This window comes from Salvelinus namaycush, unplaced genomic scaffold, assembly GCF_016432855.1.
Source record: "Salvelinus namaycush isolate Seneca unplaced genomic scaffold, SaNama_1.0 Scaffold311, whole genome shotgun sequence".
NCBI classification, from domain to species: Eukaryota; Metazoa; Chordata; class Actinopteri; order Salmoniformes; family Salmonidae; genus Salvelinus; species Salvelinus namaycush.
The window spans coordinates 14,268-28,564 of NW_024060020.1; the positions used below are offsets into that span (position 1 = coordinate 14,268).

Sequence of the window (14,297 nt, forward strand, 5' to 3'; positions counted from 1 at the left end):
GGGGAGAAGCCTTACCACTGCTCCCATTGTGCAAAGCGTTTTATCCAATTAGGAAGCCTGAAAGAACACATGAGAGTGCACACAGGGGAGAAGCCTTACCACTGCTCCCAGTGTGCCAAGCGTTTTACCCATTTAGGAAACCTGAAAGAACACAAGAGACTGCACACAGGGGAGAAGCCTTACCACTGCTCCCGGTGTTCAAAGCGTTTTACCCATTTAGGAAACCTGAAAGCTCATGAGCGAATACACACAGGGGAGAAGCCTTACCATTGTTCCCACTGTGGAAAGCGTTTTAACTATTCAGGAAAGCTGAAAGAACACATGAGACTGCACACAGGGGAGAAGCCTTACAAATGCTCAGACTGTGGGAAGACATATTACTCATCACAGTCACTTAAACATCATGTGCGAATCCACACAGGAGAGAATAATTACTTCTCCTAGTGTGTAAATTTATATTTCACATCACATTAACTTAAAATTCATCAGAGAACATACACAGTGCTCCCACTGTCTTATATTGTTGTCTTATATTGTTGCCTGAGAATGTGTTTATTTTATTAAATGAAATGGTACAAAGTATACTCAAATGTATGTTTTTGTAATAAAACATGAATTGAATATGGAGTATGTCAGTTTGAATATAGAGTAGATCAGATTCCATGTGTTTAAATGGTCCTTTTTATATATTTTTTTATAAAGAATTATGTTTGTATCAATCAGTGAGCCATTCTTTCCACACTCCACATTCTCTTTCCACACTGGGCGCAATGGCATGGCTTCTCCCCTGTGTGTATTCGCTCATGAGCTTTGAGGGTGTCTAACCGCTTAAAACTCTTTCCACACTGGGAGCAATGGAGTGGCTTCGTTCTTATGTGTACCCTCTCATGTCTTTTCAAGCTAACTAACTGGTTAAAACTTTTTCCACAATGGGAGCAGAGGTGTCGTCTTGCTGGGTTGGACGTCTTTGGTTCCTCCAAGGTTGGTTTTCCTCCTGCAAAAGACAGTGTTAATTTTAAAGAGATGCCAGAATGAAATCTCCACATGATAAAACTGCCTTGCTGAGGTTTAATCCAAATCACATCCCTCAATATCCTGATGCCAGTTTTCAAACATTTCATAATTTAAAACAAATGATGTAGAGCTTCCTGGTAATTACTGATAATATGTTTACATTACTTATTATTCTTTCTGTTATATAAGTCAGACCACAAAACCCTAAACAGTTCTAGAACACTGAAGACACAGACTGGATTCCAATCAGCAGGTGGTTCTAAATATATAACCTTCATAGCTGTATGATACAGAATGTGACCTACACACTTCCTTGAACCTAAATTAAGTAAAGAAGTCATTTTGTGTGGAAGTTTCATTTTTACATTGGAGACAGACACAAAGCACATCAGTAACATCTCCCCATTGTCGATAGGGTCGACACATTCCAAGATGGCGTAGCAGTCGGACGTGTGTTTTGTCTTGTCCCGTCCTGTCCCATGTAAATATTTGTATATATTGTTTTCATTTCGTATATATTGTAATCTCACTTTCCATTTACGGACTGAATTAACTTTCCTGCAACCCGCCTCCCCCAATGTGGTACAGATCTGCTATTTTTATACTTTAGAACCGGAACCCCCATCAGAAGCTAGCCAGCTAACTAGCTACTAGCTACTAGTCAGTTAGCCACTACTAGCGGTCTTCACTGTTAACTGGGACACCAGCCAGCTTCAGCCTGGTCAATACCTGCCAGTCTGCACAGCGCGATATCAACCCAGAGCGTATCGGACTGCTTTTTCTCTACCACATCACCGGATTCCTACCGCTCTGAACCTTTACACATCGCAGCTAGCTAGCTGCAATCCGAGTAGCTACTCCTGGCAAACGTCTCTGTCCCGAAGCAAGCACCACTTAGACTTGAACTAGCCTCGAGCTAGGCCTATCTCCCGGCTAGCCGAAGAGGTCCACCAGCTAATTCTTGGGCTACAATACCTCTTTTGCCAATTGGCCTGGACCCATTACTGCCGACACGGAGCCCCGCCGATCCATCACGACTGGTCTGCCGACGTAATCGCCCGACATCGCCGAAGACCCATCTGCTAGCCCCGGCCCGCTAGCTGTCTGAATCACCGTGTCTCCAGCTCGCCTAGCGTAGTAGCAACTACCGAACGGCTCCCTGACTCACCTATTGCTGCTCATTGGACCCTATGATCAGTCGGCTACACATGCCTCTTCCTAATGTCAATATGCCTTGTCTATTGCTGTTTAGGTTAGTTATTATTGTTTTATTTCACTGTAGAGCCCCCAGCCCCGCCCAACATGCCTTAGATAGCCCTTTTGTCCCACCCCCCACACATGCGGTGACCTCACCTGGGTTAACTGGTGCCTCTAGAGACAAAACCTCTCTCATCGTCACTCAATGCCTAGGTTAACCTCCACTGTACTCACATCCACTGTACTCACATCCTTGTCACGTGCGTCGAATACAACAGGTGTAGACCTTAGAGTGAAATGCTTACTTACCAATAGTGCGAAAAAAAAGGTATGTGTGTGTAGGTAAGTAAAGAAATAAAATACCAGTAAAAAGACATTTGAAAATAACAGTAGCAAGGCTATATACAGACACCGGTTAGTCAGGCTTATTGAGGTAGTATGTACATGTAGGTATGGTTAAAGTGACAGAAACAAGTCTCTCACCGTTGCCGCTTGTTATAGATTCCCTTCAGCCCCCAGCTGTGCCCTGGACACCATATGTGAATTGATTTCCCCCCAATCTATCTTCAGAGTTCGTACAGTTAGGTGACCTAAACTGGGATATGCTTAACACCCCGGCCGTCCTACAATCTAAGCTAGATGCCCTCAATCTCACATAAATCATCAAGGAACCTACCATCAACCCTAAATCTGTAACCATGGGCACCCTCTTAGATATCATCCTGACTAACTTGCCCTCTAAATACACCTCTGCCGTCTTCAACCAGGATCTTAGCGATCACTGCCTCATTGCCTGCGTCCGTAATGGGTCCGCGGTCAAACGACCATCCCTCATCACTGTCAAACGCTCCCTAAAACAATTCAGCGAGCAGGCCTTTCTAATCGACCTGGCCCGGGTATCCTGGTAGGATATTGACCTCATCCCGTCAGTAGAGGATGTCTGGTTTCTCTTTAAAAGTAATTTCCTCACCATCCTAAATAAGCATGCCCCATTCCAAAAATGTAGAACTAAGAACAGATATAGCCCTTGGTTCACCCCAGACTTGACTGCCCTTGACCAGCACAAAAACATCCTGTGGCGTTCTGCATTAGCATCGAATAGCCAGCGATATGCAACTTTTCAGGGAAGTCAGGAACCAATATACACAGTGTCGTGGAAAATTGCAAGATTATGTTATAATGCTTGTATTGCATTATAATGGTTGTTTTATTCGACAGAATAGAGTGTTCTGTTAACTATTGTGTGTTCCACTGAGGATGGGCCTCTATGAGATATAGCACTGACAGAGGAGATTTACGATGTCTTTGGGTGATAAAACCTAAAGAGCATTCCAGATAACATGAGGTAATGTTTTTGTGCTACCAGGAACGAGATTAGAACCTAATTTTAGAGACCAAACTGAACGATAATTTATAGCGAATGCTATCTGGCTATGTGCTACTCCTCTCTCTCTCAAGTAAAAGTCTTTCTTTGTGAACTTTTCATAAGATATGTGGTTCGTCATGGAAGTTGAGAGGGGTGTATCTTGGCTATAAAAGATCTTTGTACTTTTCTGTTGACACTTTCAATGGTTCATTAGAGATAGCGCATCATTGAAAGTAAAATGCTATTGCAAAGCTCTTAATATTAAAGATGTAGTTTAAGTATAACTCTAACTGATGTGTGAAGTTTGTAACACTCCTCATTATGGTAAACCAGAAAAATACCACCACAACACTCAGTTAGGAAAGCAAAGGCTAGCTTTTTCAAACAGAAATTTGCGCCCTGTAGCACTAATTCCAAAACGTTTTGGGACACTAAAGTCCATGGAGAATAAGAGCACCTCCTCCCAGCTGCCCCCTGCACTGAAGCTAGGAAACACTGTCACCACCGATAAATCTACAATAATCGATAATTTCAATAAGCATTTTTCTACGGCTGGCCATGCTTTCCACCTGGCTACCCCTACCCCGGCCAAAAGCTCTGCACCACCTGCAGCAACTTGCCCAAGCACCCCCCCCCCCCCACCCAAATCAAGACAGCTGATGTTCTGAAAGAGCGGCAAAATCTGGATCCCTACAAAACAGCTGGGCTAGACAATCTGGAACCTCTCTTTCCCAAAATTGTTGCAAACCCCACCCTAACCCTAACTATTACTAACCTGTTCAACTTCTCTTTCGTATTGTCTGAGATCCCCAAAGATTGGAAAGCTGCCGCGGTCATCCCCCTCTTCAAAGGGGGAGACACTCTAGACCCAAACTGTTATAGACCTATTCCCATCCTGCCCTGCCTTTCTAAAATCTTTGAAAGCCAAGTTAACAAACAGATCACCGACGATTACGAATACCACTGTACCTTCTCCATTATGCAATCTGGTTTCCGAGCTGGTCATGGGTGCACCTCAGCCATGCTCAAGGTCCTAAACAATATCATAACCGCCATCGATAAAAAACAGTACTGTGCAGCCGTCTTCATAAACCTGGCCAAGGCTTTCGACTCTGTTAATCAACGCATTCTTATCGGCAGACTCAATAGATTTGGTTTCTCAAATGACTGCCTCGCCTGGTTCACCAACTCCTTCTCAGATAGAGTTCAGTGTGTCAAATCGGAGGGCCTGTTGTCCGGACCTCTGGCAGTCTCTATGGGGGTGACACAGGGTTCAATTTCTCTGTATATACAGTTGAAGTCGGAAGTTTACATACACCTTAGCCAAATACATTTAAACTCAGTTTTTCACAATTCCTGACATTTAATCCCAGTAAAAATTCCCTGTCTTAGGTCAGTTAGGATCACCACTTTATTTTAGGTGTGAAATGTCAGAATAATAGTAGAGAGAATGATTTATTTCAGCTTTTATTTCTTTCAACACATTCCTAGTGGATCAGAAGTTTACATACACTCAATTAGTATTTGGTAGGATTGGCTTTAAATTGTTTAACTTGGGTCAAAGTTTCGGGTAGCCTTCCACAAGCTTCCCACAATAAGTTAGGTGAATTTTGGCCCATTCCTTCCTGACAGGGCAAAAATTGTAATTGAGACAGGTTTGTAGGCCTCCTTGCTCGCACATGCTTATTCAGTTCTGCCAACAAATATTCTATGGGATTGAGGTCAGGGCTTTGTGATGGCCACTCCAATACCTTGACTTTGTTGTCCTTAAGGCATTTTACCACAAATTTGGAAGTATGCTAGGGGTCATTGTCCATTTGGAAGACCCACTTGCGACCAAGCATTAACTTCCTGACTGATGTCTTGAGATGTTGCTTCAATATATCCACATCATTTTCCTTCCTCATGAAGCCATCTATTTTGTGAAGTGCACCAGTCCCTCCTGCAGCAAAGCACCCCCACAACATGATGCTCCCACCCCCGTGTTTCATGGTTGGGATGGTGTTCTTTGACTTGCAAGCCTCTCCCTTTTTCCTCCAAACATAACGATGGCCATACAGTTCTATTTTTGTTTCATCAGACCAAAAGTACGATCTTTGTCCCCATGTGCAGTTGCAAACCGGAGTCTGGCTTTTTTATGGCAGTTTTGGAGCAGTGACTTCTTCCTTGCTGAGCGACCTTTCAGGTTATGTCGATATAGGACTCGTTTTACTGTGGATATAGATACTTTTGTACCTGTTTCCTCCAGCATCTTCACAAGGTCCTTTGCTGTTGTTCTTGGATTGAATAGCACTTTTCGCACCAAAGTACCTTCATCTCTAGGAGACAGAACGCGTCTCCTTCCTGAGCGGTATGATGGCTGAGTCGTCTAATGGTGTTTATACTTGCGTACTATTGTTTATACAATTTTATTTTATTCAATTTTATTTTTTTATATAGCCCTTCGTACATCAGCTAATATCTCGAAGTGCTGTACAGAAACCCAGCCTAAAACCCCAAACAGCTAGTAATGCAGGTGTAGAAGCACGGTGGCTAGGAAAAACTCCCTAGAAAGGCCAAAACCTAGGAAGAAACCTAGAGAGGAACCAGGCTATGAGGGGTGGCCAGTCCTCTTCTGGCTGTGCCGGGTGGAGATTATAACAGAACTATGCCAAGATGTTCAAAAATGTTCATAAGTGACAAGCATGGTCAAATAATAATCATGAATAATTTTCAGTTGGCTTTTCATAGCTGATCATTAAGAGTTGAAAAACAACAGGTCTGGGACAGGTGGCGGTTCCATAACCGCAGGCAGAACAGCTGAAACTGGAATAGCAGCAAGGCCAGGCGGACTGGGGACAGCAAGGAGTCACCACGGGCGGCAGTCCCGACGCATGGTCCTAGGGCCCAGGTCCTCCGAGAGAAAGAAAGAGAGAAGGAGAAAATTAGAGAGAGCCAAGATTTTCAAAATGTTCATAAATGACAAGCATGGTCAAATAATAATCAGGAATAAATCTGTTGGCTTTTCATAGCCGATCATTAAGAGTTGAAAACAGCAGGTCTGGGACAGGTAGGGGTTCCATAACCGCAGGCAGAACAGTTGAAACTGGAATAGCAGCAAGGCCAGGCGGACTGGGGACAGCAAGGAGTCACCACGGCCGGTAGTCCCGACGTATGGTCCTAGGGCTCAGGTCCTCCGAGAGAAAGAAAGAGAGAAGGAGAAAATTAGAGAGAGCCAAGATTTTCAAAATGTTCATAAATGACAAGCATGGTCAAATAATAATCAGGAATAAATCTCAGTTGGCTTTTCATAGCCGATCATTAAGAGTTGAAAACAGCAGGTCTGGGACAGGTAGGGGTTTCGTAACCGCAGGCAGAACAGTTGAAACTGGAATAGCAGCAAGGCCAGGCGGACTGGGGACAGTAAGGTGTCAGCATGCCCGGTAGTCCTGACGTATGGTCCTAGGGCTCAGGTTCTCAGAGAGAAAGAGAGAACGAGAGAATTAGAGAGAGCATACTTAAATTCACACAGGACACTGGATAAGACAGGAGAAGTACTCCAGGTATAACCAACTGACCCTAGCCCCCCGACACATAAACTACTGCAGCATAAATACTGGAGGCTGAGACAGGAGCGGTCAGGAGACACTGTGGCCCCATCCGAAGAAACCCCCGGACAGGGCCAAACAGGAAGGATATAACCCCACCCACTTTGCCAAAGCACAGCCCCCGCACCACTAGAGGGAAATCCTCAACCACCAACTTACAATCCTGAGACAAGGCCGAGTATAGCCCACAAAGGTCTCCACCACAGCACAAACCAAGGGGGGGCGCCAACCCAGACAGGAAGATCACGTCAGTAACTCAACCCACTCAAGTGACGCACCCCTCCTAGGGACGGCATGAAAGAGCACCAGCAAGCCAGTGACTCAGCCCCTGTAACAGGGTTAGAGGCAGAGAATCCCAGTGGAGAGAGAGGAACCGGCCTGGCAGAGACAGCAAGGGCGGTTCGTTGCTCCAGGTACTACAGATGAACGTAGTACCTTCAGGCATTTGGAAATTACTCCCAACGATGAACCAGACTTGTGGAGGTCTACAATTTGTTTTCTGAGGTCTTGGCTGATATCTTTTGATTTTCCCATGATGTCAAGCAAAGAGACACTGAGTTTGAAGGTAGGCCTTGAAATACATCCACAGGTACACCTCCAATTGACTCAGATGATGTCAATTAGCCTATCAGAAGCTTCTAAAGCCATGACATCATTTTCTGGAATTTTCCAAGCTGTTTAAAGGCACAGTCAACTTAGTGTATGTAAACTTCTGACCCACTGGAATTGTGATACCGTGAATTAAACGTGAAATAATCTGTCTGTAAACAATTGTTGGAACAACTACTTGTGTTATGCACAAAGTAGATATCCTAACCGACTTGCCAAAACTATAGTTTGTGAACAAGAAATTTGTGGAGTGGTTGAAAAATGAGTTTTAATGACTCCAACATAAGTGCATGTAAACTTCCGACTTCAACTGTATCAATGATGTCGCTCTTGCTGCTGGGGATTCTCTGATTCACCTCTACGCAGACGACACCATTCTGTATACATCTGGCCCTTCTTTGGACACTGTTTTAACAAACCTCCAAACGAGCTTCAATGCCATACAACACTCCTTCCGTGGCCAGCTTTTAAATGCTAGTAAAACTAAATGCATGCGCTTCAACCGAATTTTGAATATTTTAGAATATGTGGACAACTATAAATACCTAGGTGTCTGGTTAGACTGTAAACTCTCCTTCCAGACTCACATTAAGCATATCCTATCCAAAATTAAATCTAAAATCGGCTTCCTATTTCGCAACAAAGCCTCCTTCACTCATGCTGCCAAACATACGCTCGTAAAACTGACTATCCTACCGATCCTTGACATCGGCGATGTAATTTACAAAATATCCTCCAACACTCTACTCAGAAAATTGGATGTAGTCTATCACAGTGCCATCCATTTTGTCACCAAAGCCCCATATACTACCCACCACTGCGACCTGTATGCTCGTTGGCTGGCCCTCTCTACATATTCGTCGCCAAACTCACTGGCTCCAGGTCATCTATAAGTCTTTGCTAGGTAAAGCCCCGCCTTATCTCAGCTCACTGGTCACCATAGCAACACCCACCAGTAGCACGCATTCCAGCAGGTATATTTCACTGGTAACCCCCAAAGCCAACACCTACTTTGGCCGCCTTTCCTTCCAGTTCTCTGCTGCCAATGACTGGAACAAATTGCAAAAATCACTGAAGCTGGAGACTTATATCTCCCTCTCTAACTTTAAGCATCAGTTGTCAGAGCAGCTTACCTGTACACAGCCCATCTGTAAATAGCACAACCAACTACCTCATCCCCATATTGTTATTTAGATTTTTTTGCACCCCAGTATCTCGACTTGCACATCATCATCTGCACATCTATCACTCCAGTGTTAATGCTAAATTGCCTCTATGGCCTATTTATTGCCTTACCTCCCTAATCTCACTACATTTGCACACGCTGTACATAGACCTTTTCTTTTGTGTTGTTGACTGTACGTTTGTTTATGTGTAACTCTGTGTTGTTTTTGTAGCACTGCTTTGCTTTATCTTGGCAGGTCGCAGTTGGAAATGAGAACTTGGATAAATAAAGGTGGGAAAAAAAGGCATTTTTTATTTATTTAGACATTTTTTTTTTTACATTTTGACTATCATTAATGTCATGATATTTTGAGTAAAGTAAAAAAAGAATGAAATATTTTGGGTAGATGTTCCAAAAATATCAATATGTAAAGTGTTGGTCCCATGTTTCATGAGCTGAAATAAAAGATCTTAGAATTTTTCCACACGCATGAAAGATAATTTACCTCAAATTTGTTTATATCCCTGTTAGTGAACATTTCTCCTTTGCCAAGATAATCCATTCACCTGACAGGTGTGGCATATCAAGAAGCTGATCAAACAGCATGATCATTACACAGGTGCACCTTGTGCTGGGGACAATAAAAGGCCACTAAAATGTTCAGTTTTGTCACACAACACAATGCCACAGATGTCTCAAGTTTTGAGGGAGCGTGCAATTGGCATGCTGACTGCAGGAATATCCACCGGAGCTGTTACCAGAGAATGTAATGTTAATTTCTCTACCATAAGCCGCCTCCAACGTTGTTTTAGAGAATTTGGCAGTACATCCGACCGGTCTCACAACCGCAGACCATGTATAACAACGCCAGGCCAGGACTTCCACATTGTCTGAGCACCCGCCACCCAGAGCTATTTGACCAATTAGGAGAATGATGTGGTGCTGCAGCAGTTGACCTGGCATCCACAATCAACCGACCTCAACCCAATTGAGAAGGTTTGGGATGAGTTGGACCGCAGAGTGAAGCAAAAGTATCCAACATGTGCTTAGCATATGTGGGAACTCCTTCATAACTGGTTGTCCTGGTAACAGATACCAGAGGGCAGATCTATTTTATTTGTTCAAACTAAACTACAGCACTTACTTTGATGAGTCAAATCTGATCCTTTCTTCTCTCCTCCTCCTCTCACAGTTCCACTCAGCCCCGTTGTTTTCCTGCAGTCCACCAGCAGCACAGACAACCTCTTCATACCCAGCAGTAAGGCGCTACCAGAAGAGGCACAACACGGGAACTCCGGGAGGACGGAAGGGCTAGCGTTGTCCTGGTAACCCTAAAGAGGGGACACAGACCATTATGGATGCTGATGTCACTGTTGTCATAAAGTGCTTAACAGAAAACCAGCCCCGGATAGAGCAAGATGTATGCTAGACCAGACCAAGCTGTACCATCTGGTGTTCTGATCTGGAGAGACTCTTCTCTGCCTCGTCAGCATCAGGATGTTGTTGAGGCTCCCCAGAGGATCCACAATAGTCATGTCTCTCTCCTGTGTGAACGAGAACATCAAACCGATTGTAAACTTATGATCTTCTATTACAATCACAGAGTCTTACAAGAGGCATTAATATGTCTAAAAAGGGCCTAAAATGGCCACTTCCATCATGATTTTATTAAATATCTTTTTGTGATGCAAATGTAAAAGGGTCGTTCCACGAATTGGGTGAGTTTTGCATTCCTTTTAAGTATAAATTATGCACCAATATTGAATTTTAAAACCCCACATTAGTTCAACAATGGCAGAGTTTGTGCCCCTGTTTAAGACAGTACTCACTGGTGTTAATTTGATCTTCTGTCTCCACCTCTTTCACTCCCAAAACGACTTCCTCCTTCACCTTTATTGAGATAGCATCCTCTTCCTCTCTAAAAGGTTCTTCCTCTTTTTCCCCTATAACATCCTCCTCTTTCATTCTGAAAGTGTCTACCTCCTCCTCTACCATTGTGACAGCCTCTATCCCCTCTTCCTCTTTCACTACAATATGTTCTTTCTCATATTTCACTGTAATACCCTCATCCTCTTCTTTCAGTGTGATATTCTCCTTTTTCTCCTTTTTCATTCTGAAAGCTTCTTCCTCCTCCTCTTCCACTGTGAGAGCCTCCATCCCCTCTTCCTCTCCAAACGGAGACTTCTCTCCTTTCACTGTAACACCCTCTTCTTCTTCTTCTTTGACGACAATGTTCAGCCCCAGAGCTTCTTTCTCAGTCCAGTAGACCTCCTCTTCTTTAGCAAGGGGCGAGTAGTTTAGTGAGCTCATGGTCCGGGATGTTAGCTAGCTAGTTAACATTAGCGACTAGCCTAGTGCTAGGCTCAGTATCAATCTTTAACAAGTTTGCAAATTGAACAACCAAATTAGCTTAAAGTTAACCAGTAGAAACGTCAACAGAATTGTGTTTAAAACACTGAGATTAGCTAATGTACATAAACATGGTCTAAAGCGTCAATGTTTCGCATTTAAATTAGCTAGCAAGCTACTGAGGCGTTTGAAAGAGTAGCCGTGTTGTTGTTCCTGAAGAAGCGTCCCGTCCAGTCCATTATACGTCACGCATGAAGAGTCAGCTGAAAGACGCAAATCGCCATCTGCTGACTGGAGTGGGTAACGCAGATTGGAAACAACAGTTACTACACTTTTTGTATTGGAAATAACGTCATAATAATTTAACAATAAGCTGATATATTTTCTCTTCCATCTTACAAATAATACTTTCCTGTACACAGAAGTATAAGCTTAATATGAACATGTATATTGATTGAATTTATTTGACAGTTTGTAAAATACATACAATAAGGGTGCTCCAGCTGGTGACGCCTCCACATACAATTTAAGAAAATCATGAAGGATAACACAATAATGCTTAACAGATATTTACATGGTGGTCCTTTTCAAAAGGGAAAGGGGAATACAACAAGGTTAGGCGGCGATTGTAATGACAACAGACAATGACAGACACAATTGTTGTTTGTTTCACAACATCCGATAATTAATACAATTTCCTTTCCTAATAAACAACTATGGTACGTCTTCCTTGTCTCACATACCCTTAATATATAAACAATCAATCCCTAATATATATAAATATATACACAAGACAATCACAATATAATAAACAACATACCCTTAATATATAAACAATCAATCCCTAATATATATATGTATATATATATACACAAGACAATCACAATATAATAAACAACATACCCTTAATATATAAACAATCAATCCCTAATATATATATATATATATATAAGACAATCACAATATAATAAACAACATACCCTTAATATATAAACAATCAATCCCTAATATATATATATGTATATATATATACACAAGACAATCACAATATAATAAACAACATACCCTTAATATATAAACAATCAATCCCTAATATATATATATACAAGACAATCACAATATAATAAACAACTATGGTACATCTTCATTGTCTCACATACCCCCAATACATTTTGATTTGGCAAAATTACACAACTCAAATTTTTACACTATTAACTACTATCTTACACTACTTCTAACAAATTTGGCAAATACGGCTATTGGATCTTCCCAGACTCTTATCATCGGATGGACCCCAGGCACCAATCTGCAAGGCTTTGATCTTCCCAGACTCTTATCATCGGATGGACCCCAGCCATCAATCTGCAAGGCTTTGCTCTTTTGATCTGTGGAACCTTGCAAGTTGATTTGGAAACAATAAATTCATAAAGTATTTGCTTGTTAGTTTGGATGAAAATGTAATTGAAACCAGAGTGAAAATGATCTTGAAGTTATACATTAGAATTTATTTCCTGTTGAGAGTTTACATTATAGGACCACTACTTATTCATCAGTTATTCAGCACACTACTATGTTACACAGCCCTATGATTCCCTATGATATCCTTATGATACCCATCCTTATGATACCCTATGATACACATCCCTATGATATCCTATGATACTATGACACACATCCCTATGATATACTTATGATACCCTATGATACCCATCCCTATGATACCCTATGATACTATGACACACATCCCTATGGGCCAGTGGAGGCGGCGCCAGACATTATAGCACCAGTACTTAATTATCCCCAACATCATTCTGAGATAACAGTTTATTTATATAAAAATACATGCAGTAGTGAAAACACTGGAAAGTCAATACCTAACACGAATTTCCCGAGTCTCTGCAGCCTACTCTCCCACCACGTATAGGGCTTGCACCTCTCCTATGTCCCACTGTTCAGAGGCATATATTTATCCTACTGTTCAGCAGCCTAAATCTGTCCTCTTTCCTACTGTTCAGTAGCCTACATCCTTATCTCCTGTGTGTTATATCTCATGTTACCTAACTGATTAAAACAATTTCCACACTGGGAGGAGTGGTAAGGCTTCTCCCCTGTGTGTGTATTCTCTCATGTGTTTTCAGGTTCAATAACTGGGTAAAAATCTTTCCACACTGGGAGCAGTGGTACAGCTTTTCTCCTGTGTGTATTCTCTCATGCCGTTTCAGGGCCCCTAACTGGGTAAAACTCTTTCCACACTGGGAGCAGTGGTACAGCTTTTCTCCTGTGTGTACTCTCTCATGTTGTTTCAGGTCCCCTAACTGGTTACAACCCTTACCACACTGGGAGCAGTGGTAAGGCTTCTCCCCTGTGTGTGATCTCTCGTGTTTTTTAAGGTAGCTTTTCTGATTAAAACTCTTTCCACACTGGGAGCAGTGGTAAGGCTTCTCCCCTGTGTGTAACTGCTCATGTGTTTTCAGGTTACATAAGTGGATAAAACGCTTTCCACACTGGGAGCAGTGGTAAGGCTTCTCCCCTGTATGTATTATCTCATGTGTTTTCAGGTTACGTAAGTGGGTAAAAATCTTTCCACACTGGGAGCAGTGGTACAGCTTTTCTCCTGTGTGTATTCTCTCATGTCGTTTCAGGTCACCTAAGTGGGTACAACCCTTTCCACACTGTGAGCAATAGTACAGATTTTCTCCTGTGTGTATTCTCTCATGTCGTTTCAGGTCACTTAAGCGGTTACAACCTTTTCCACACTGGGAGCAATTGTACAGCTTTTCTCCTGTGTGTATTCTCTCATGTTGTTTCAGGTAGCTTTTCTGGTTAAAACGCTTTCCACACTGGGAGCAGTGGTAAGGCTTTTCTCCTGTGTGTATTTTCTCATGTTTTTTCAGGTAGCTTTTCTGGTTAAAACGCTTTCCACACTGGGAGCAGCAGTAAGGCTTCTCCCCTGTGTGTAATTGCTCATGTGTTTTCAGGTTATTTAAGTGGGTAAAATTATTTCCACACT

At 42.5% G+C, this 14,297-nt stretch overlaps 1 protein-coding gene across 1 annotated transcript; it reads right to left on the bottom strand.

Annotated features, from left to right (window-relative positions):
- Positions 1–629: 629 nt before the first annotated feature.
- On the bottom strand, positions 630–10,429 carry LOC120039934 (zinc finger protein 251-like). Its single transcript, XM_038985250.1, has 3 exons — positions 10,385–10,429; positions 10,083–10,269; positions 630–994 (listed from the first exon to the last, which is right to left on the bottom strand). Exons 1-3 carry the CDS (start codon positions 10,385–10,387, stop codon positions 720–722), a joined length of 465 nt encoding a protein of 154 aa, XP_038841178.1. The 5' UTR covers positions 10,388–10,429; the 3' UTR covers positions 630–719.
- Positions 10,430–14,297: the final 3,868 nt, after the last annotated feature.